This window comes from Lytechinus variegatus, chromosome 11, assembly GCF_018143015.1.
Source record: "Lytechinus variegatus isolate NC3 chromosome 11, Lvar_3.0, whole genome shotgun sequence".
NCBI classification, from domain to species: Eukaryota; Metazoa; Echinodermata; class Echinoidea; order Temnopleuroida; family Toxopneustidae; genus Lytechinus; species Lytechinus variegatus.
In genome coordinates this window covers 1,584,586-1,611,182 of record NC_054750.1, presented here as the reverse complement: position 1 = coordinate 1,611,182, position 26,597 = coordinate 1,584,586, and the positions used below count along the sequence as shown (strand labels likewise).

Here is a 26,597-nt window from a genome sequence, read left to right as displayed (position 1 = left end):
CGAGCACGAATTTTCTTTTTCCTGCTTCCATCTCGTTTCTGATCTCACGAAAACTCAGTTAGTTGCCAAAAAATTAATTGGCATATTGTTTAGCACTTCACAGGAACAAATGATTGAAATGGATTGTGTCACATTTTAGAACGCCATCAATCTCATTATTGGATGGTGCTAAATTTAGAATGGAGGATGAACACGTATAATGGATATGATGAATGTTACAACAATGTACTTGCGATAATAGCATTGCTTGCCTGCATAGTCATTTCAGACTTTAATGTTTCTATTGTCATGATTATATTTAGGGAGGCTTCAAGGTTACCCACGTGCAAAAATGATCATTACTCATATCTTTTCCTCGGAAGCTAATTAACTCTCTGCATAAATGGAACATGGAGTCTTTATTGATTGGATGCACACGGGCTCAACAGGCTCCGGAGGGAGGGAAAATGCTAATCTCTTTAGCATGTCATTATTCGATGAACCCGAAGTGCTCGGATCATATCATTAACATCATTTTGTTTACTCGTTTCAGACAGGGATACTTGTTCATCATATAATAGTGATGAAAGTGGTGACTGTGGTGGTGGCAGCACTGATGTTGTTGTTGGTGGTGGTGATGATGACAGTGACGTAATGAGCCAAAAATTGTGGGGGCTAGATATTGCGTATGGCGCAAAATTTGTATAAAAAATCGAGTGAGCGAAGAGTGCGAGCCAATTTTTTTGACATTTTTATTGCAAAAATCCAATTTTGTGATAGATTTTTACATAATATTTTGAAAACAGTTTTATATTACACCATTCTCTTTTTAGGCTCTTCTTTTTTTCTTTATTTTTTCTTGGTCATGAATTTCTCCCCCCCCCCCCTCATATCTGTACGCATTGGATGATAATGGTGGTGGTGGTAGTGATGGTGATCGTGATGACATGGATGATGAGGATGTTGATGGTTTCCATGGTGATAATGATGATGATGACGATGGTCGTGATGACGATGATGGTAGGTGGTCTGATGATGATGGTGATGATGGTGATGATAATGACGATGGTGATAACGATGCATTCAGTATTCAAGTCATGTTCAACATTAAATAATAATGATTCGTTTAATAGCCAACAAATCATCAACAAATATTCACATACACCCATCCCCGCCCGCCCACAAAAACACACACAGAGCTGTATACCCCCCCTCTTGTATATGGAGATCGACACTTCATAACGAGTTCCGTAAGAAAATCAATCGCAAACAGGAGAAATGTTATTTCCCTGTTTCCATTACATACGTGAAGTATACAAACATAACCCCCCCCCCCCCCATACACACACACACATACACCACCATCACCACCACCCAATCCCTTGAAGACGAAAGTGGGGGTAAATTTATAATAGGCGCTATCACTCTCAGCCCACGCAAAGAGGGCTCCTAATTCAATGATCTTAAAAAATATATGCACCTCCGAACGGATTAAATATTGTAGCCTGCGTCGACTATCTATTGAAAGCGGAGATAAACACCGCATTCTCTGCCAAAGGGTTCGAATAAGCTCTAATATAATAATATTCCAGCGCTACCCTTCCTTCGTTTTCCATTTCGTGATAATGAATTGATTTTGCAGCATCATTACTATAGGGATCCTTCACCGCCATAATAATAATAATAATAGTCTTATCCAGACCTCCGTACTATGACCTCCTGGTAAACGCACGGACATTTTGAGAGCTCCCGATATTTCAACAAAATTTGGTGAAAACATCCCTTAAACTGTTGCATATCCGTGAATATGGATAGAGGAATGCGAGATTACAACCTTAGGGCGCAGCAGAAAGGAAAATCTCAATCTACTGCCGCAACTAAGAGCAAAAACAGTGAGGTAAATACAACCGATAGTGAGCAGTCCACCACTACAGGCGCCATGACAGGTGACACGTCATTGCACGAGGAACGCAGCGCTCAGGGAGCAGCCATGATACCCCCGGAACTCGCTTCTTTTATGCTAGAGTCAAGGGCTTCATTCACACAATTAAACGGTAAGCTGGATAAATTTATGGAAGAAATGTCTACTATGAAAGCAGATCTCGCTAATACTAACCACAAAGTATCAGATCTTGAAACGGGTCTTATTCTTACTTCTGATAAAGTTTCAAGTATTGAGAAGACTTATCTTCCCCAGTTGCGTTCCCAAATCCTCAAGAAAATAGAAGAACTTGATGAAAAACTACTACTGAATGAAATTCACGATAGGAAATCTAACTTGCTCATTTATGGAGTTCAACAAAGAAATGAGAAGGAAAACACCTACGATGTGGTGCATGAAGTGTTTGTTCATTTTATGGGAATATCAAAGGAAGAAGCGTCCCGGATCCCTCTTGTTAATGCGCACAGGCTACCCTCTTCCGCCCGTGGAGTTGCAGAACCTCAACGTCAACCCCCAGCAATCATTGTCAGATTCGTCAGGATGATTGACCGTGATCGTTTGTTGTATGGATTTGAGCGACGACCACGTCAACACTCGCCGACATCTACCCAGCAGCCTAACCCACAGCTTCAATCTTCCCCTTACAGTAAAGTTACCATACGCACCGATTTGCCCCCAAAAATGAAAAGGGAGAGGGGTAGATTGGCCTCAATCGCGTATTCACTAAGAAAGAAGGATCAAATGGCTACGAGAATCAAAATTGTTGGATCGAAAGTAATTCTACAAACACGCAAATTCTCGGGGAGTGCTGGAGCAACCCCTGAGAGCTGGTCTGTTTGGTCCGATCCCGGTAGCGAAAAGTAGTGATGTTTACAAATGTCAAAGAAATGTTTCAGAAGCAAATATTAAGAAAACAGCTAACTTTAAAAAAAAATCAATGAAATAATACTAAAATGAAATATGTACTTGAAGAACAATGAAGAGTGTATTCACGCTGAATAACATCGATACATGAGATAAAATTGGTCAGGCGATGGAATTATGCACTTATTGTTTAAAATGATATGTACCCTTTGGGGCATTTTTTTTCTTTTAAAGTTGCTACATGATCAAAATGGTGTGTTAAATTGATAACTAAGATGGCAAAATTTTGCAGATTATAAAACATGAAATTAGTATTTATTGAAAGAAAGCGATGGAAGATAGGTAAAGCTGCTTGTCACTTTTCCTTTTCTTTATATTCACAAACAACTTTAAGGTTTGTGACCCCCCCCCCCGATTGGTTGTAACTAAAGTTGTAACATACATGTATAATCATTACCTTTAAAATGGCAAGTCATTAAAGAGAAATGAGAAATGAAGGGGTTTTTTGCTTTCTTTTAAAGTTGCTACATGATCAAAATGGTGTTTTAAAGGGATAACTAAGAAGGCAAAACTTTGCTGATTATAAAATATGAAATTAGTATTTATTGAAAGAAAGTGATGGAAGATAAGGTTAAGCTGCTCGTCACTTTTCCTTTTCCTTATATTCATAAACAACTTTAAGGTTTGTGAAATCCCCAAACAGGTTGTAACTTAAGTTGAAACATATAATCATTGGATTTAAAACGGCAAGTCATTAGAAAGGAGAAATGAGGGGTTTGAAGTCCTTCTGTTTTTTGTCCCCCTTATTTTATTTAATGATCAAATACTATGAAAAATCTTTAACATCGTTTGACTTGTGTATTTACAATGAGAACAAATGATAATAAGCATCTAACAACAAGCCATTAGAAAGGAATGTTGAACAACGATGAAATTATGTAACAGAATGATGAATATATATATTTTTTATTCAATTTGAAAATGCCTTTCACTTTTTTATGTAAACAAAAAATAATTAAAAAGTGAAAAATTGGCATCAAATTTAGTTTTGAATCAAATAATTGAATTTGGCAGCATGTCCTTATAAAAAAAAAACAAGCAATAGAAAGGTTAAGAAGGATTGAATAAGTTGAAATAGAATTCAAAAATACATTTTTTAACTGAATGTCCTTTACCTTTGTATCACGAACATTTTAATGAATATTATAGAATGTGGTTCCAGTGTACATATATATAAAACGTTGTTGCAATCACCGTTGGATAGGAAATGTTTAAAAGGAAGTGATTGGAAGATTTAAATGAAGAAAGGGCAGAATGGAATGAAACAGAATGAGAATACTTTTAGATTCTCCAAATGGAAAGTCCTTCACGTTTCTTCTTTTCTTAAAAATATAATCATTAAATCATTACCTGTATATGTGTAGTAAAATGGTTGCATTGGTTTAGTTACTTTTCTTTTTTGGGAGCAAATAATCAATAGTATTCAACCGACAGATCATGTTAGAAAGAAATGATAGAAAGATGACGGAGTTGGAAGGTCTTTTATTTGTTTGTTTGTTTTTGTGTTTTTCGATTGAAAGACCTTCAATTTCTTGTAGGTTTTCTTTTCTCTTTTTCCTTATGTAAAAGAAGGAAAGAAAATGTTAAAAGATGTTTACAATAACTGATTAGAATACTCAAAGCTGAACCAAAGTATTATAAAAGTATGACAGCAAGTCTTGGATGGAATGAAATAAAAAAAAATGATGACAAAAAAAATGTTTAATTACAGTTGTTTTGATATCAAGTCATTTTTAGAAAGAAGTGTTGAAAAGATATAGTTAGGATTTCATTGATTGAGGAAGAAAAAATCACTTCACATAATCTCTTTACATATAGATATAAAATTACAAAAGAATTATTTAGGTCTTAATTCCCATACTTGTATTTGTATAGATAATGGGGTATGATTTCGTCTAACAGCTCCAAACGCATGCATAAATAATCTCTTTTCTTCTCTTAATGCAACTAATAATTCCAAATAAGGAATACTCACTTGTTAAATGTATCTGATAAAATGCATGCATAATATTTTGCGTGTCAATATTTTGGTCTTCTATTTCCATGAAATGTTGTTGAGGTCAACTGTAAGTAAATGATTTTTTTTTATGTTGGAGTGCCTTTCCTCAAATGAAAAAAAATGGAAAAAGCTGGTGCTGTTATTTGCGTATTGCATTCCTCTTGCATTTGTAACAAAAAATATAGACATTTCAAACGATTCTACAAAATCTGATGTAGAGGTTTAATGTCTCGGACATGAGTCCATTATTTTTTGTTATTCCATCAACAAGGATATGTTTGACGTATATAGAAAACGCATTAAAGAAATGATATATGACGGTATCGAGAGAGTTGAGATACATAGATTTCATTCAATTCTTTTTTCATGTTATATAATTTTGTTTACATCAGATATAAAATCAGGAAAAAAAATATAAGGCACACTCATTTGTATATAGGTGTATATATAAACATGTTTATAATGTATTCGCATGACACTTGCATGTCTATTTTTTAAGTCCTTGAAAGGTTTGCGAGGCCAAGTGTAAAGGAGTTTTTTTTTTTTTTTTTTTTCTTTTACCTATATTCAGTGCCTTTTCTCTGATTAAAAAAGGTCTAGTGGCATGAATAACGGGTTTCAATTGCTTGGAGTAGCTTGACCTTTATTTAAACTGCTCAGTTCATCATTGACCTGCTCTAATATGCAATGTGCTTGTTTCATATTTATGAATAATTATGATAATGACAAATTGCAGTTTAGAGGATAATGGAAAATAAAACCATAAAATCTTAGATGTTTTATTATTAAGGCTTGTTTAAATAATTTCATTAATCAATGAAAAAAGGGTTAATCAGCAGGAGTTTTTTTTGTAATTCACATCCTTACAGGGGAAAAAGAAGCTAATTCAATGTTAAATTGAGTTGAATAAATTATTTTTTTCTATAAAGTTTGCATTTGTCATAAACCTGTAAAGCATTTTTATTCAGAGTGTTTCTAATTTAAGCAAGATGAATAATTTGTACATACACCAAATGCGAAATTAAGTAGACGATGTACCACTTTGATTTTAGATTAAGAATATTGTTGTAAAATTCGAACATTGACTCTTTTCACCTCCATTTACTTTACTGGGAAGTCTGCCCTGAATTGTTTGCATCAATGACTATGCCACTTTAAGTATTGTTATAGGGAGGCTTCCCATCTTCGTTATTATCTATGGGAGCTCACCCATGTTCGTTATGCGTCTGTTAAGAACGCAAAGGTTAACATTCAGTAGACATTGTATATATGTAAATGTTAACCTGTTGAATCTTTGTTTGTTTGTAGATTTTTTCTTGTTCTCTTTGTGTGTAACCAGTTTTTCTTCATCGAATTCTTCTTCTCTCCAGGTCTTTGCCTCGTCTACACTCACGTGCAAGCGGTATCCATGGTCCCCACAGGAAGCTCCGTTTTTCATTTCGTGTTATTCTCACAAAATTCCCGGTCATTGAAAATCAACCTTTTGCAATGTTGAATGATGATGAGTTATACCATTTGTTTAGGCCGAATACTGAAACCCAACAGAAAAATTGCAACCTGCCGTATTTTGAAAACCTTGTATCCAAGGAAATGAATTTAGCTGTAGACTTAAACGATAATAATGACAATAATTATCACAGTTCAAATTACTTTACCATAAATCAATTTAAATCTCCGGAAAAGTCAGCGAATACATTTTCAATCATGCACATGAATATAAGGAGCCTGAGCTGCAACTTCGATAATTTACGTCTTTTAACTGATACATCTCCACAAACGAATTTGTCTGTAATCGCGTTAACCGAGACATGGTTATCTCAGGAATCTAATACTCTATACTCACTTCCTGGTTATACCTTTGTAGAAAATAATAGAGCTAATAGGAGAGGAGGAGGGGTGGGTCTCTATATTAATGAAAAATTAGAATATTTCATACATACAGATCTTAATTGTATGAATGAATTTGCTGAATCTATTGTTATTGAAATTCAAATCCAAAAATCTAAAAACATTATTATAGCGGTATTTTATAGACCTCCCAACTCCAACACACATATTTTTTTAGAATACTTACAAGATTTTCTACAAAATCCAGTTTTTATAAATAAAGATTGTTATATAGCAGGAGATTTCAACATAGATATATCTAATACTAACCATAATGCCTCACAAGAATTTTTGGACATAATGATATCCTCATCTTTTTTACCTTTAATTACAAAACCAACCCGGGTTACTAACCAATCTGCAACTCTTATTGATAATATTTTTTGTAATGTTACTCCTTTACCCGAGTCGGGAATTATTTTATCTGATATCTCAGACCATTTTCCGATATTTTCAAGAGTCCCGTTTAGTTTAACAAAAAATCATTCCCCGCAGCATAAGTTCCGAAAAGTAACGCCAAATAAAATAGCAAGGTTGAAAGAAGGTCTAGAAGACACTGACTGGTCTGAGGTGTTCGGTTCGCAAGATACCAATACTGCATATAATATATTCATTAAAAATTTAACCACACACTTAGATAGACACGTACCACTAGTCAATAAATGCTACAATTATAAAAAGAGTCCAAGACTTCCTTGGATATCGAAATCAATATTACGGTCAATAAATCGTAAAAACAATTTATACTATGCCGACAAAATAAATCGTTCAGAGAAGTCGCATCGCAAATACACCATGTATAAAAATACCCTCACAAAAATTTTGCGCAGCGAAAAACGAAAATACTTCACAAACCAATTAATTCATTTCAAGCATGATATAAGAAAAACATGGCAAACTATAAACAATGCCTTGAATAAGTATAGCGTAAAATCGAACATAAGAACAATAAAACACAATGATATCGAAATTCATGATTCTGCGCGGATAGCTGACATATTCAATCAATATTTTTCACAGATCGGAAAAAATCTAGCCGACAATATACCATTAACACAAAAGAAATTCACCGATTTTACTCACCGACCAAATCCTAATTCTCTTTTTCTATTACCAGTGCATAGGAATGAAATAATAGATACAGTGAATAATTTAAAAAAACAAAAAGAGTTGTGGTCGTGATGGTATTGATAATATTTTATTAAAAAATATCATAGAATATATTGTTGATCCTTTAGTACACATATTTAATCTATCCTTAATCAATGGCGTCGTTCCCGACAATATGAAAATATCTAAGGTAATACCTGTGTACAAAAAAGGAGATAAGAATAATGTATGTAACTATAGACCGATATCTTTATTGCCTACTCTATCAAAGATTCTAGAAAGAGTGATCTATACAAGACTATTAGAATTTTTGAATAAATATAACATAATTTCTGACTTTCAATTTGGATTCCGCCAAAAGCATAGTACTTCTCATGCCACTCTTTCATTTGTTGAAAAAATCACAAAAGCTATTGATAACTTTGAACATACAGTAGGTGTTTTTCTGGACCTCTCCAAGGCCTTTGACACTATAAATCATGAAATACTACTATACAAACTTGAAAATTACGGAATCCGTGGAAAGGCCTTGGAGTGGTTCAGGAATTACCTAATAAACCGTAAACAGTTTGTTCACATAAATGAACACAATTCTTCTCTACTAAAGGTTAATTGGGGTGTTCCTCAAGGCAGCATACTGGGCCCACTTTTATTTTCGATCTATGTAAATGACATTCACAATTCTTCGACAATGTTATCTTATATTCTTTTTGCAGATGATTCAAATGTACTTTATTCTCATCCTAATCCCGATATTTTAGTCAATATATTGAACATTGAACTGGAGAAACTAGTACAATGGATAAGATCTAATAAATTGTCAATCAATGTACAAAAAACGAAATGTATGCTTTTCAGCAATTCTTTAGATAAATTACCATACGATATTAAATTGGACAACGCTGACATTGAAGTGGTCACTACAACAAAATTTTTAGGTCTGATAGTAGACAACAATTTATCTTGGAAAACACACATTGATTTTATATGCCGTACAATTTCACGCAATATTGGTGTTATAAATAAGGTCAAGTTTTTTCTTCCAACTTCCTCCCTAAAAATGCTTTATTCAACATTAATTTTACCCTATCTAAACTACGGGATAATTGTCTGGGGAAATACACATACATCATATCTAGAACGAATATTACTTTTACAGAAAAAGGCATTGCGCGTTATTTTTAATATGTCCTGGAGATCCCACACAGACCAATTGTTTATTGACAATAAAATCTTAAAAGTAAAAACATTATATCAATATAACTTGGGTCAATTTATGTATCAATTAAATAATAATATGCTACCATCAATCTTTGATTCTTCGTTTAATAAAAACAAAACTATTCATAAATACCCTACACGTCAATCCGAGGAATTTCATTTTCCTCTACCCCGGACAATTCTTGCCAAATCCATCTTCACTTTCGAAGGCCCTCGACTTTGGGGCACTCTTGATAATACTATCAAAGATTCCCCAAGCCTAAATTCTTTTAAATTTAAGTTGAAAAAGTTTCTCCAAGACACTCGTTAGTTTTTTTAACTCTTCATCACTCATACATTATATTTTTCATATATACTCAGCACTACGAGCAGTGAAATATGATATTTTTCGTTCTCCTGTTCTGTAAATTCGCCTTGAGTGTTGGGGCAAGAATCTGGAGACCACTGATCTTGCTATTTTCTCTCTTTTTCTATTTCTTTCTTTTATTTCTTTTAAATTATTCATTCAGATAGATTTAAGTTCAAATGTCTACTATGTTGGGTTTGTGCTTTTGTTTATATTCTTCATACGTGTGTTATAGGAGGCTGCATCCTACAAGCTTCGCTTTTTAGCAGCCTCCTCCGTTTCCGACCTGTTATCTTGATTATTATACATAATAAGTTTCTTTGTTTTATTGATTATAATTATATCAAGATGTATGTAACAAAACTATTGCAAATGTTAATGATTGTTGGAAATGGAAAATAAATGAAATGAAATGAAATGAAATGAAATAGTTATTGTATAGCGCATAACACATTATGAATAACGTCTCTATGCGATTCCAAAGGACTTGGATGTTATTACCCCATCTGTAGCTCAAGCAGCTAGCATCAAGCGGTCGGCATTTTAAGGAATAAATTCCTGCCAGGTTCCCATTCACCTCACCTGGGTTGAGTGCAGTACAATGTGAATAAATTTCTTGCTGAAAGAAACTACGCCATGGCTAGGATTTGAATCCACCTCAGCCTGCACCTCTGCCTGTTAAATTGTGGTAATATGTCATTTCGGTATGAATTATTTCAGATTCAACTGATTCAACCGAAGGCGTCGTCTTATGAAGATATGAAAGTATTTTTTTGGAAATTCTCTTATCACACTAATATACCGATCTTCATCGTTTCATTAAAAAAGCATGACATATGCCTTCCATTCAGAACCTTCTCTACAGAATTAATAGGCCTACCCTATTTTATATAAATGAAGCATTTTTGTTATCTACTGAAGATATTAAGATATTGGGTATCTTAGATATCTGGGCAACATAGTCTTTTTCAGTCCATTGTCAAGTTTTAAGAGGAGAAATGAAATTATTTTCATTTTCGACCTTTTTTAATCCCCCATCTTCTCCTCCCTATCCTTTTCTTTTTCTCTCCTTGTTGTTCTCCTTTCTTCTATTTCTTCTCCTTGTTGTATTTTCCTTTTTCCCGCTTTCCTTCCAATAATTTATTTCCTCCTTTCTTCACCTTTGTTCTTTTCCTCCTCCTTTTTTCTTCTCATCCTTTTTCACCTTCCCCTTATTCTTTTTTCATCATCTTCTCTTCCTCCTTCTTCATCTTGTTTTCAAATGGTCTGCCATTTCAATGCATAAAGAAAAAAATAATATTTGAAGTATGATCGAATATGAACGCGTCATGTACGTGGTTCGTATCGAATCATAGAAAATTATGCACTTCGGCGGAGAATTTTGTCTCCATCTCTTTTATCATAAAAACACTAAATCCATTATTACACTTGTGTCGATGTTATATACATAATTATGTGTAGCTGTCGGATCGTATAGAGTGTATCGGTCGTGATATCTGTATGGCTGTTCTCACTTCGTTTGTCGTTTCTTTCAGTGTCGATACGTATTATCTTTCTCACATTGGTTGATGCAAAATGGTGCAGAGTGAAATTCTTATTTAGTTGTATTTCTTCGATCACTTACCCTCAACTCATCGTCTCCCGCCTTCCTGCTGGTTTTATCTCTACCCTTACCTTAATCTCTCGTCACCCCCCCCCCCCCTCTTCTCCCTCTCTCTTTTCTCTCTTTCTCCCTCTCTTTTCCACTCTCTGTCCCCTCCTCTCTCCCTCCCAGTCTGTCTTTCTCTCTCCCTCTCTATCTTACTTTCCTCCTCCTTCGCCTTGCCCTATTTTGGCTCCGCCGAAGGATCTCTAGCGTGGTTAGCTTTAGGAAACATTACACGCACGGGTTCGTCTCTACGTACCGAAGCTCTCTCAAGCAAATTGCATTTTTCACCTGTCTCAGTTCGGAGTGTCTGCCGGCTATCATTGATTGACGAGGGTTGAAAAGGGCAACCGGGGCTACATCCTCCCTATTCCATTCTCCAAAGAGGAACCAATTAAGTCTATGCATTCCATGACAGTCATAATCACTGAATGCACAGAGGTTATTTCGACGTCAGTATATTCTCATTCGAGTCAAGGATGTATTAAAATGGCTCGAAGAAAGGATAAAGCGGTTCTGTGTAGCACCCCCTTCCCCATTTTTATACCATGATCTGAAAATGATGCAGATTTTCCTTATAGGTCAGACAGTGCACTCTAGATTATTTGTTCCCCTCTTTCTTCCTCTCTTTTTCATCTGGCAAGCACTTGTCGTATTTCCCCAAAGACTATAAAAATGCAATTGTTTCTAATGCAGCTTTTAATTTCTGCCATCGGACATGATGAAGATATACCTTATGTAACAGTGAAAAAACTAATATGTATTCCTATTTTAAATTATTTTACGATTTATTCGAATAGTGATAGTATTCTGGTTAATATCATAAGTAGAAGTAGTAATAATAGTATTAGTTGCATTATTAGCAGTAGGTGCTAGGTACTAATAGCAGTAGTAGTTTTAGTAGTAGCAGTAGTAGTAGTCATGGTAGTCATGGTAGTAGTGATGGTAGTAGTATTTCCCAATATCTTGCCGTATAAATTTGCATGGCCGTTCATTTATGAAATATACACTGTCAAAACTCTCCTATGATCAGTACTCGTTGACGTTGCCAGGGTTATTGTCAATACCGTTGGTAATAATCTCATAGCGTCCTCTCTCAGAGGATCTAGGAATAAACAAAAATGCCCAGCTGCAGATGATCACCAAAGCCTGCCGGGCGATGACTTATCCTCTAAGATGGCGGGTCGATGACGCCAATGCATAAGGTCCTTAACACCCGCCTGCCCCCAATAAAAAAAACATGCAGAAAGCGTTTGCTATGTAACATTATATGAAATATCATAGAAGATAGTTTATTTTTATTATTATCAATCTCAAAACTAAAATAATCTTTACTTAATAACTTGTTGATTAAAGAATACTGTAATTATCATAGGCTTTGTACACTGGCAGCCCTGGTGGGTGTTTCATAAAGCTGTTCGTAAAGTTGCGAACAACTTTACGCACGACTGGAACATGTTCTCATGTCATAACTCAATTACATAGGGATATCACATAGCACAAGAAAGGATCACAAGTCGTTCGTAAGTTCAGAGCGACATTAAGAACGACTGGTGATCCTTTCTTGTAAATGATATTCCCCATTAAATCTTCATTAGTGATTATATAGCGCGTAAGAAAGGATCACCCGTCGTTCTTAAAGTCGCTCTTAACTTACATACAGCTTTATGAAACGGCCCCTAGTTCCAGTATAATGGGAGAACGTTTATAATTATGCCCCCCCCCCCTCCCACACACACACAAATTGGGGTTATGAGAATAAAATGTCTGATAGCTGGTGCCTGCCCATGATACAGTATCTCTGTACACAAGAAAATATTATAGTGACAATATCGTGTTGTGTTTTGGACGCAATTTTCATGGCACAGGCAAATCAACGAAACCAAACCGATTAATGATATTACATAGAAAATAGCGAAATTGATTTGGACAGTCTGGAAGCAGTTTAGCAGGCGTGACTGTAACATGAGACCAGAAGAATCACTTTCTCATAAAAAGCAAATTAGTTCAAGAGATCCCACCCTTTTCCGAGGAACTCCGGTTGTCGATTTTCGATAAACCTGAAATCAAAATATGCCTATTCAAATCATGCGTGTTGAAAGACTGCTTCGTCTCACTGCATAATTGATTCGAGACGTAATCCACTTCGATCATCTATAAAAGCTTTGCATTCAATCGGCCTCAATCATTCGATATTACTCATTTTTTTATTACCAAGACCATGAACTTTTAGCGTTGTGAACTCTACCCTAAACGATAAGCGGTACTTTGTCTCTCTTACTCAATCAGGAGCGTCCGAGACAAGCTCGGACTGAGCCGGATTAAAAACAAAAGTTTTGATGAGGGACCGACACTAATTTGCACAAATAAAATGAACAACACGTTCCCAGAAAGGGGGATTTTCCCACCGGGCTGCAGAGCGGATTCAGGAACGCAGAAATGGCAGAGGTCAGCTGGGATGTCTTTGTCTAAATTTGTGAACCGGAACAGCAGTTTTGTGCTGATGAAGATTGAAGATTATGTCGTTTGTCCAGATTCCAGGGTGAAACTGCTGTCCTGGTGGGCTTACGAAAAACAGCACCTTTTGGATTATGCAATGAACCTGGTGTTTCATTAAGCTGTTCGTAAGTTAAGAGTGACTTGAAGAAAAACTGGTGATCCTTTTTTGTGGTAAATGATCATTGGCGATTATTTAGCGCGTAAGAAATGTTCACAGGTCGTTCTTAAAGTCGCTCTTGCTCTTAACTTACGAGCAGCTTTATGAAACGGCCCCCAGGTGCCTTGCTATGACCGTGAATATTATCATCCTTTGGAATAAACCTTATATCTTTTGTACCGAATTTGAACAGTTGATTGTAAAGAGGTTTCGACATAAAGTTAAAAGCTAATGACGTATAAATTACTTGCTCTGCGCTTGTGAACTATTGAAATCTTTCAAATCATTCAGAAAAAAAACAGATGTTTCCACGTTCTTCTTGAAACAGGAGAATACTCTGCGATTCACAAAGCGAGTGACAGACGTGTACACAATTATTTGAATGTGATTCCAGAAATAGGCAGTCTTTGCATTGTACTGTAGCGAGCTCCAAAGACCGTGAATTCCTAATGAGCCCCGATCATTATTCAACGAACGCACTTGAACACGGAACACGAGTTTGTCGGTGTAACCGATACCTCGCCTGCAAACTGGAATTCGGAAGACTGTCCTCTTCTCTCTTCAAAATATACATTGTATTACGTCGCCAAGTGCCCGGTCGAAATGTGTCCGGTTTTCATAAACATCTGTCCTACCTTTAGCCTGTATGCAAAAACACCATCAAAAAGGTTTGCTCTCAGTATGCTTCTGTGGCCATGGTCAACTAAGTATATAACCACTTGGATGGGCTTTTATCCGATTGAAGACCCCCCCCCCTCCTCCCCCGCTTCATGAAAGCAGTGTTCTGTGACTGTCTTAATGCATCTTTTATATAATAATAGCTGACTGTCAGTTTATTTGTTGTTGACCTTTACAACGGAATCTGACTTTCTTTATCCTTTAGCAATCGTTTATTGTCAGTACTCTGGTGTTCTCAAGCCTCTGCACTTCAGGATTTCATGTAAGAAGGTTCATGGTAGGAATGAAACACGTCTGGTACCGACTGGGACAAAACATAATCAACTTTCAGTTCATTACATTAATGAACTTGATTCAGAATCCAACGAAACACAAATGCATAGATTGAAGGCGACAAAGTGTTTTGGCTTGTCTGGTAGATTCGCATGAATTGTAACACGAGAAACGCAAGGTGAGTTGCTTTGCTTCTACGACATTTGCACGATTTTGGGACACGAATAGTTTACGACTGGTTCAAGTATCGAATCGTGCCACGTCGTTCCATATCTCAAGGTGTGCAGTCCATGCGGAACAATGATTGATGTGCAGTCGTGTAATATTTAGGATACAATATTGTCGCGACCTGTGCGAAAGTCGTGCCATGACACGATTAACACGCATTCCACGACTAGTACGCAACTACCTCACGTATAGGTCATCCATGATATACAAATTTTCAATTGTTTTTTTTTAATCAAATGTTTCGAATATTACATGAGCGTGCAAGTTGAAAGGGTTCATTTAAATACGGGAAGCGGAGTTGAATAGATTGCTTCAGCTTGGACGAAACGTAATATTCGAATGGTCGCAAGAATGACAAGAAATTGAATATTTGTTTTACACAATGCTTGATTTGTAGGAATAGTCCAACGTAGATCAAATTACCAAAAAAGAGGAAAAGGGGAATAGGACATTAATCTACGTAGATCTGCTCAGGCCTTTTTAAGCCTTTCAATTTAGAAAGTAGTTCAAATAATAATAATTACAGTGATAACAAAAACAATTTTAAAATATACTTACAAAATTATAATAGGGAGGGAAAAGTGGCAAAGGAAAGAAAGAGGGAGATAAGGGAGGTGCAAAAAAAGAGGAACATGGTTGGTGCACAGGTCGTAAAGTATTGTATCTTGTTTTAGTGTTGTTTTTTTAATAAGTTTGACAAATTTATTGGTAGTTAAAAGTTATTTTGTAGTTTTAGTTTAGGTTATGTGTTAGCTTGACCTGTTGGTGTGGAGTATTGACAAATGACAAATGGACAATTCTGTCCATGGCACCCATAAACATTCATTATTTGCATAATAGTTGCTTCCTTTGAATGTCATTTTGACCTGCATTCCTCCAATCACATATCAAGGATCCATGAATGTGTTGTGTAATGCCTGTAAGTGTCAGAATTGCCCCCCCCCCCCCCTCCACTTAGGCATACGCATGCGCAATTTGGCCATAACGACCATTCATTCCTGTCGTGAATCACGTGAATCATGAAGTAGTCGTGACCATTATGTTGACCATTCACGCACTTCCTACCCTGCAATTTCACAAAGTTGCTCGCTCAAATTTTGTCTACTCTCACCTGCATAGCATAGTGAGACTATAAGGCGCCGCTTTTCCGACGACGGGGCGGCGGCGTCAAAACCAAATCGAAGGTTGAGTTTTTGAAATGACAGCATATATTAGAAAGTATCTGGACCTAGTTCATGAAACTTGGCCATACGGTTAATCGAGTGTTTCCTAACATCTTACCCGAGTTTCAGGTCACATGATCAAGGTCAAAAGCCATTTAGGGTCAATGAACTTAGACCATTTTGGGGGAATCAACATCAAAATCTTAACCTAAGGTTAAGTTTTTGAAATATCACCATAGCTTAAAAAATATATGGATCTAGTTCATGAAACTTGGACATAAGGTTAACCAAGTATTACTAAACATCCTGCTTGAGATTCACGTCACATGATCAAGGTCAAAGGTCTGGTAGGGTCAATGAACTTTGGCCAAATTGGGGGTATCTGTTGAATTACCATCATATTAACTTTGAAAGTTTATTGATCTAGTTAATAAAACTTGGACATAAGAGTAATCAAGTATCACTGAACATCCTGTGGGCATTTCAAGTCACATGACAAAGGTCAATGAACTTTGGCCATAATGGGAGTATTTGCTGAGTTACCATCATAACTCCGAAAGTTTATGGATTTGATTCATGTAACTTAGACAAAGAAGTAATCAGGTATTGCTGGACATCCTGTGCGAGTTTCAGGTCACATGACCAAGGTCAAATGTCATGTATGGTCAATGAACTTTGGTCAAGTTGGGGGTATTTCTTGAATTTCCATCATAACTTTCAAAGTTTATAGATATAGAGAATAAAATGTGGATATAGGGGTAATCAAGTGACAAGATTTAGGTCACATTATCAAGGTCAAATGTCAATGAACGTAGTATCGTATCATTATATGAATGGTGTTTTTTGTGAATGATTATTTCATATTAGTTTTCAAAGTCATCACTGCTGCTAGATTGAATCGCGTGATGCAGGCGAGGCAGTTTTCATGATGTTGTCGGGCTTCACGACGTCATATTCGCCCATTAATTATAAATAATAAAGCGGAGGAAAAAAGACTATACAGTACGTTGAGATATTAGGGTTTCAATTTTTCAATTATTTTGCAGTCTATTAATGACGTTATAGTTGTATGGCTCCTCCGCTAGAACTGTTTAGTTTCATTGTCGCCAAAGCCAGTTCGTAGTTCCTTTCTGCGCATGATCAAAAGACTCTACGCATGATCAGAAGGTCATTTGTACTAAAGTGACATGGTGGTTTAAAATCTAATGAGACAATCACCAACTTTGATGTCTTGATTATTCATATATTCTTTTGAATTGTCGTTTTCATGTACATCCACAAAAAACAACAATGCTTCCACGAACGACTGGTATTTCACATTTTGTCAAGTACATTGTGCAACATGCTAAGATATGCATTTAAAGTAGAAATGCAACAAATAGCTTCATTAAGTGTTGATTGGTGTGCTATTCTAGTCACCTGGTCTATCCAATTTCTTCATCCTGCTGTGTAAGGCAAGCTTACCTAATATCGTGCTTTGAAATCTGCCTATCATGATGAAAGAAATGAAAGGTCATTTGACCAAAATTGCCCATGAAGTAACTACGAACTGGTCTATTGAGGGTTCCAAGACGTACCCATTTTGGAAAAAAAAACAATAAAAACATGTGCACCAAAGCGTGATCAAACATGAGATTGCTTGGGACCTCACATGGGAATCCTCAATTAGAACGTAGTCTTCCTAAATGCCTGCAAACATAGGCCGTAGGAGGTTGCGGTCCCCCACCTCCCTCCCCCCCCCCCCCCCCCCACACAAAAAAGAAAGAGAGAAAGAAAAAAAAGGAAGGGATGAAAAAGGAAGAAGAAAGAAATAAAAAGAAAAAAAGAAAATGAACTAGATATCCAGTAAACTATACAGATGAAAGAAAGAAATATTGAAATCTATGACCGTTTTTATTATAAAAATACACAAATTTTAAACTCTCCCAATGCGATTTGTTCAGAGATATTTGACAACCAACAAGATCTTTTTTTCGTGCACCACGAAGGAGAAAATATGTTTTAAAAAAGGAGAAGAAACCAAAATAAGAAGAATGAGAAATGCGAATATAATAAGGGGAGATGATAATTGGAAAATGAAAAAAAAATATGGGGTCATTACAAGAAAAGGAAAATCTCGCTCACACTTCGTGCTCGTGTTAAGTGAGATACAGTAATCTGCTCATTAGGATACCATATTAGAAAAAATCAACTCCCGCTTCGCGCTGGCATTACTTGGCAGGCAAATGTAGTGAGATACTTATTCTCTTCATGTATTACAGAAAACAGTAATTCAAGTGTTACCGTTGCAAGTCAGGCACTTATTTTCATCTCGCTCCTCGCATCAATTGACCATCTTATTCATCTTTTCAAAAAGTGCTTTAAAATCAGAGGTTTTAGGTCAGAATATCATTTTTTCAGCTCGCGCTTTGCGCTCGCATCAATTGTTTAGATAGACCCCTACAAGTTCATTGTCACAAGAAGTGTACTATAATTTTAAGGTTTGAGCGACATATAAAAAATGTGCAGCTTGCGCTTCGCTCTCGCATAAAATGTTTAGTTAGATAGCCATTCCTTTTATGATTACCCAAAGTGCTCAGAATGTCCCAATTTTAGGTCAGATTACCAAAATTTTTCATCTCGCGCTTCGCACTCAGATAAATTGTTTAGATTATCATCAAAAGCTTCGAATTTCCATTTTCCTACCTCTGTTTTTTATGACATCTTCAGACAAACAAAAAAAATCCCATTTTGAATAGTAAGAGGCGATGCTATGCATAAGACAAACTGTACCTCTTCAGCAGGGCAAATCTCGTTGCCTCACGGTGCATGGTTTGTTATGCATTGTATGCAGTTGTTTCATTTTAACCATGGTTGAATATGTTTCATTTGTGATCATATATGAGGCGTTGGTCGCAGTTGTCGATTCCTCATTATTTTTTTTTAACTTCCACTACCGGACTATATTCAATTCAATTTATTCACATCCATTAAAAGAAGAATATACAGCATACAATATTATATGAACAATAAAAAACAATACATAAACCAATCGACCAAGAAACGTTCTAAGAAGCTTGTTTTAAGATCAACCACTATTCCCCCCCCCCCCCCATTTAGAAGAACACTTTTCTCTGAGGCATATCAATATGCTGAAGGCATCACTTTTAATTCAATTTTGGTGAAGATGGATGCAGATGTTTAATGTTATATCATTATGGAGTATTATTATTATTGTGAGCCTAGGGAGGGAGTGTGAGAAAAAGCAGAAGACGGTGAGGAGCAGAGAGGAAACGTATGCAGAGAGTTACGTTCAAATTACTCTTGATTGTCTACAAAACATCGAATAAACAGGCTCCACAGTATTTAGGTAATTGCTTGAATCTTTATACACCAACTAGAGCTCTTAGATCGGCCAGTGATCACCTTCGCCTCACATATTCATTAACTCGTACATTAGCTGGTGACAGAACTTTTACGGTGTCGGCTTCAACATCCTGGAATGACCTGCCACTAATAATCAGACAGTCTCCATCATTAGCAATCTTCAAAAAGTCATTAAAATCTCATCTCTTTCATACTTTGTGATTTTTTTATATATTACATCTTATCAATTCATTGTAAGCGCTTTGGGCCTAATGGAAAAAGCGCAGTACAAATAATAAGTAATAATAATAAATAATAAAGATAGATCACCTACGATCTTAAAATTGTGTAAAGTCATGCTTCAGCTTTCGAATTGTCCACTTCAACAGGGGACACTATTTGCGGTGGGACAAATTTCGATTGACAAAAGATTGAGAAACATACCCATCTAGCCTCCTCATTATTATCTCCGTATTTCGACTGAAAGTCACGTAAAGCAATCATGGTACGGGCTTACCCACTGCACCATACACGCTGCGGGATCTCATCGGGGGATATCATTACTGAAAACATAGCGAGTGCCACATTGATGTCGGCCATCCTCTGCTATATCAGAATTAGATTGTACCAGTTGGTGATTCATCGCAATTTTATCTTGTCTATTTGTGATTTTTTTTTCTTCACCGTTTTGGCTGTACGTCAGTAGTAAATATTACTCGGCAAATCTTCTTTCAGTCGGGGTTTTTTCGGTAGCTTCTAACCACATCATATTTCGTCACTCCCGGGGACTTGCTGGTGTCACTTCGTACTCATTTTAAGAATATCTAAAACACACAATGAATAGTTGAGTTTTCGAAAGGAGATGACATGCGCTCAATTAGTCAGACCAAGTATAATAACATATTCATGAAAGCAAAGCATAGGCTTCATTCTGGACAAATCATCCTGTTGGGAATTGAATACAGTTTGGTGACTGTGGTCGTATTTTGGAAATCAAAATTATAGTTTTGTAATGGAAGTAGTAATATGCTGGCGATGACAATTATGAACTGTATGCTCTGGTTGTTTTAGAGACATTTTAGTTATATATCGTCCTTTGGACAAACAGCATTTGCAATGTCAAGGGGGTCTTCATTTACATTATTATAAGCCTACAGCAACAAAATATCGTTGTGGCCGGTCTGACGTGGATTGGAAAGCGATCTTATATGGTTTCTCACTCACCAGGTGTTGTGTATAAATGACACGCACGATGTCAGATTCTGACCATTCATTACAAACGTCTACGGACATCCAAGACATAGAAATTAACATCGCTGAATGCATTCGGTGAGTTATTTACTCTGCTGCTTTGAAGCGGCCAATCGCCAACACTTTTCCCGACCAAGGGCGTGTTCAAAATTTTGTGTCAATGCACCTAACCATCCCTGTGACAACGTTTCAAGAAACAACCATTAGGAATAAACAAACTATTAATTGACTACGTTGTGAGTATTACGAGTTTATGTGGTCTTTACAGTGTTCCAGCTTTGTAAAGTGATTTGCTTGATTTTCACAAGTCACATTCTTTACAGACATCATAGATGAGCAAGTATTAACTTTACACAACGAAATGTTCCATATGAAGTTATCATGTAACTTTTAGAAAAAAAAAGGTTGAGGAAAATATTGCTTTGCCCATATTCTTAATGTGTTGTATTATCTTCTTTGTTCTCTTTAATAGCTTCCTCGTGATCGCAGCATCCGCCTTCGCGTGATGCCCGAGCAGAGCAATGACTACCGAGTCGTGGTCTTCGGCGCTGGTGGCGTCGGGAAAAGTTCTTTGGTGCTCCGATTCGTTCGTGGGACTTTCCGAGAATGTTACATCCCAACCATCGAAGATACCTACAGACAGGTCATCAGCTGCAACAAGAACGTCTGTACGCTCCAGATTACCGACACAACGGGGTCTCATCAATTCCCTGCCATGCAGCGGCTGTCGATCAGCAAGGGTCACGCGTTTATTCTCGTCTACTCCATCACCAGCCGACAGTCCCTTGAAGAACTCAAACCTATCTACGATGTCATACGTGAAATCAAGGGCGACGTGGACGGCATCCCCATAATGCTCGTTGGGAATAAGTGCGATGATCCTAACCGAGAGGTCAGCATCCAAGAAGGCATGGAACAGTCAAAATTTTGGAGCTGCGCCTTCTTGGAGACTTCTGCCAAAACCAATTACAATGTCAAGGAACTCTTCCAGGATCTGCTCCAGCTGGAGAAGAGAAGGAGCATGAGCCTTCACCTCGAAACGAAGAAGACGAAGTCACAGAAAAGGCGTGAGAAGTTGAAGGGGAAGTGCACAGTCATGTGATCTTTCATTTTGATGTGACAATCGGGTTTTATATACATTCCTGTCACGTGGTTGTTACTTGACTGTCACCTGATTGTTTCTTGGTAATCTCGAGACATTCTTGAACCGTTGATACCGTCATGACGTTCAATCTTTAACGCGTCTTGAAGATTTAAAAGGAAGTGGTGCGGCATGTCAAGTGGAGACAGCCTAATACCAGGAAGGGCGTGTGCAGTATCTGCCCACACGCCAAGTCACATGTTGGTGAAGCATGGTTTTACATAAATGTCACCAGTATCCATTGCCACCTTGTCTTGTAAGTGTATACCGTGTGAAACCCTGTGGTTTTATTCCTTTGGATGTTGACTCTGGTAATACCCACAAAAAATATAACCTGATGGGTCCTTGTTCTGACGCTGGCCGTCAGAGATAGATATTAAAAGAAAATAGAAAAAAAGTCGGTTTAAGTTTTTTAACAACATGATGTATTAGTAATACGAACCCTGGTTGAAAAAAAGATTATAAGGTATTTTGCTGAAAATGATAAGAATTTTTAAAATGCAGTATAAGTCAATGAGGTCCATATAACTTTTGGTTATAAATTGATTAAGTGAAAGATATTTGCCAGTATGATGTTTACTCTGCAAATGGAATATTAAAATTGGTAATTGTGTTTTTATATTTACATAAAAATAAATATTGAGTCTTAAACTGGTTGGAGTATTCTTTATTTCAACATATTTTCTTCATTTAGATTTTTAGAATTTTAAAAGTCAATATTACTCAAAGTTACGCACTTACGCTGACTAACTTTGCCCGTATACTAATCGTGAGATTTTTTCTATTTTTCATGTTATGTCTCCATTATCAAGCAGGAGATCACAATTCTTTGATAAAGGTTAATTACAATACCGATTAAGAAATACTAGTCTATTTTCAGACTTCATAATCTTTCAATTGTTATTTTCAACGATTGATGGGAGGGACAATCTATGAACTACCCAGTAAAAACTGTCTCACCAACTTATACTTCTGATTTTTTTTAATAATATGAAATAAGAAATTATCTGAATGTCCGTTATATTGAAAAAAAAAATAGTCAGGAAACGTTGAATAAAATGAACAATCTCCGTGGCAAGATAGAAGCAAGGCAATAGCTACAAGTGTAGCAAAACAGTGTATGATTTATTTCGTGTGTTTAGATATCCAATGCAATACGCAGAGATTTGTCAATTATTAACCAAGTGTGTCGTGTATACTCGCATCTAGATCTTCGTGTTTGTCATATATTTTTACCTTTAAACCAATTTACTATGTGTGTAAACTCTGTCAATATACTGTCTTCTATTTATCGATATGAGTGTGGATGTATTTTATTTTTTATCAGGAATCCGTGCTGACATAAATACCGTCGATTCTTTATGCTGCACGCACATTAAAGACTATTTTTTCTGTAGTTCATCTGTATCAGCTTCAAGGGAAATCTCTCAGAAAGTCATGAGAAACGGATGATGTTTTCCATTTTGTATGAACATATTGTCATTTTGAATAAATTTGATTATCAAGGTAAATGAAGATATACAATTCATATCAAAGCAATGTATTTTATTCATCTAAGTCATAAGATCATATTTTATATATTAATATTTTTATTCATCTTTATATTTGATCATGTAAAACACGTTTATTGTTGCTTTTACTATTACTTTTATTAAAATGGTAGAGACGTGCTGATTTTTTTGGTTCAATACCTACATAACCACGATATTCTACCTATACAGTTTGTATGCCCCATATCATAGGCCGCAAACAATGGCAAGTTCGAGTTTTCAATTAAGTTTATTTGATTAAGAAAGTAAAAAAAAAATAGCAATTCCAGTGAAAGCATTAAAATGAAAGAACTGCATGTTTGATTATTATTATTATTTGGGGGTGTTGACCAAATTGTGAAGTAATTGTTACCATTGTGTACACAATATTTTTTTTTAAATTGCCATAGACTTCACATCTCGGCAAGTTGATTTCAATAGCTTTCATTGTTAAAAAATGACCGTTTATTTGATGGGGGATCGGGGGAAAAACTTCCAATCATGTTGACATAGGGATATGTTTTCTTACTATGTTCACTTACAAAGATATGTGCGTGGCAAGAGTTACTCTCTCGCCATGTCTACTCATCACCTTATAAAAATGTATATGTCAACAAAGTCAACGCGAGATACAATATCTTGCCAAGTCGACCTATACACAATTGTATATTAGAAAACGAGATATGTCATGGACGTATTTCAGCTTATACCATTCTTTATATGTTAACTGAGCAAGATAATTATCTCGCAATGTTGACATATGACTTGGGGGTGACTTGGCCAGATAAATTATCACGCCATGACGACATACAAGTTATTATAAGTCGGCCTCCCAAGATACTTTATGTCGCTCTTCCGTCAAGTAAATGGTACTTTTAAACATCGATAAATAAAATAAGGGGCTATCACACTTCTAAAGACAGCGTGTTTTCGACGAACGTTGGTTATGGCAAGCCGTGTTCATGATCAAAAGTATTGTTTTTTTAAGAATTACCAGAACAACACATTCGGCATTCCATAAAGGAAATGGATTCTTGCTATTTTGTGTTAACAAAATGCAATTATCGATATTTCGAATGGAATGAGATTGATTAAAGGAGAACACGACTGCCCACGTAATTATGTCGGCATACGATTTCTCAAACTTGTATGAATGACAGACCAGTTACTTCTTTATCACTAAATGGCATAATACTGTTTTTTTTTTTATTTAGTACGTTTGGTAATCAATAATAATGTGATGGCACTTATTATCATGTCACTCGTGTTCTATTAATGAGTTATTGATTTAGCTTAAAATTAAAGGCACCTTATCATCTCACGCTCATTTTCATTCAACTTACCACAAAGAGAGTATACCTATTTTTATCATAGTTTACTTCATCTATTTTTGAGGGGGTGAATATGTAAAACTGTGCAATACCAAAACGTGTTGATTTAAAATGTACTGTTACATCGTGTTATTCTTTTTTAAATGTTCGTCTTTCGTTGAATTGATCTTAAGGTATTATCTTGTAGGAAATGTTGTATATATTATACATTGATGATATTTGAGATTTGTTTATTTTGATATACTGTACATTGTTTCAGATTTGTTGAATATGATTATGTGGATGAAGTTGCCAGCTGATCACCCGGAGCAGTTATAGAAGGAGAAGCACAGAGCCCGCTTTATCTAATTATCTAAATTTGAAAAAAAAACATAGTCTAAGAAAAACACCCTATTTTTAAGTATGCCAGGGAAAAAAGGGTTGCTGACATAAATATGACGAGCAGTAACAATGATGGCTTTGATAATGATAATAACAACGATAATAATGATAATATTCATAATAATAAGACATTTAAAAATGCTCATATTTCCAATTCTGATTTATTTTACACTGCTGCTGCTGATTTATAAAATGTTTAAATTTTTGTTTCGAAAAATTCATAGTTAATTTAACTTTTGGCCATCAATATTCTTTTATCATCGTTTTAGTTGCAAAAAAATTAAATATATCTCGTATACTGTTAATTGAAATAACAAGTATATATTAGTATCATGTAAAAGCTAAATAGCATTTGAAATATCTCATATTGCAATATTTGTCGGATGTGATGAAGTTTATTGATTGTTTAAAAATTTGTTTATTTTATGAAATCAAATATGGATGGTGTCGACATAATTGTAAGGTGATCAAAGAGAACAGTTTTATATATAATTGTAAATAAAATCATAAATTTGTTTGCATTGGAAAAAAAAGAACGAAGAAAGGTGAAAAGCAGATGTTGAGTATTGAATGATGAACTACCAACTATTTCATGTTTGTTATTAAACACTAATAGAATTATTTGGAAATTAACATAGTTATATTAAAGGTTTCGCATTTGTGTTTGTACATGGCGTTTGGATGCGTCTTTCGTGATGAATGTAGAGCTTTTGCTCCGTGACGTGCGAAGGTTCACGAACACAGTCAATCTATTGAAAACGCCTGTCAAATGACAAAGAGCAACTGAGATGTTAATGACTAAAATTGGTGTACCGAAACAGCAGTTTCGTCCCAAGTTTCAGAGCTGACGAAAAATTGCAAATATGGCATTGTTTTCAGAGTCAAGGACGATACTGCTGTTTATCAATTTTTGACAATTTTTTTCTTTGTTGTTCTTTTTCATTAACAGCAGTTGACAATACATTTTCTATGTTCTTGTACGCCCATCAGCTGGATGGAATGTGAGGAGTATTCTACCGAGGGTGGCATAGGTAAAACCAATGTGAATCTTCGGACACATCATGTTGCCAGTGGGATAAGCCCGTCAGTCATAAGGACCATAAGTCATAATACTGACTGGTCATAAGGACCGCTAGTCATAACGTGTAAAATCCTATACCCAAAAGCTCGCTAGTCATAATAGGCAAAAGGGGTCGCTAGTCATAAGGTCATAAGGACCATGGGTCATAAGGTCCGATTTTCATAATGCAAGATAAGGGTCGCTATTCATAATGGACCATAAGGGTAATTGATCATAAGGATCGCTAGTCATAATCAACAACGAGGGTCGGTATTCATAATACTAGATAAGGGTCGCTAGTCATAAAAAGGAAGAGGCTACATTAATCATAAGGGTCGCCAGTCATAATAGTAGAAGGGGTTCGTCAGTCATAATAATACATGAGGGTCGCCAGTCATAATAATAAAAGGGGTTCGCCAGTCATAATTGTAGAAGGGGTTCGCAAGTCATAATGGTAGATGAGGGTCGCTATTCATAATAGTAGAAAGGGTTCGCCAGTCATAATAAT

At 35.9% G+C, this 26,597-nt stretch overlaps 1 protein-coding gene across 3 annotated transcripts; it reads left to right on the top strand.

The window, feature by feature from the left end:
* Window positions 1-14,499: 14,499 nt before the first annotated feature.
* On the top strand, window positions 14,500-25,662 carry LOC121423791 (GTP-binding protein Di-Ras2-like). 3 transcript variants are annotated; one of them, XM_041619280.1, is made up of 2 exons: window positions 14,500-14,838; window positions 21,120-25,662. In XM_041619280.1, the coding sequence occupies exon 2, from the start codon at window positions 21,153-21,155 to the stop codon at window positions 21,747-21,749; it is 597 nt and encodes a 198-aa protein (XP_041475214.1). In that variant the 5' UTR covers window positions 14,500-14,838; window positions 21,120-21,152; the 3' UTR covers window positions 21,750-25,662. The 3 variants fall into 3 exon arrangements, with proteins under 3 accessions (XP_041475214.1, XP_041475213.1, XP_041475215.1); XM_041619279.1 differs by lacking the exon at window positions 14,500-14,838 and adding an exon at window positions 20,647-20,725; XM_041619281.1 differs by lacking the exon at window positions 14,500-14,838 and adding an exon at window positions 20,746-20,883.
* Window positions 25,663-26,597: the final 935 nt, after the last annotated feature.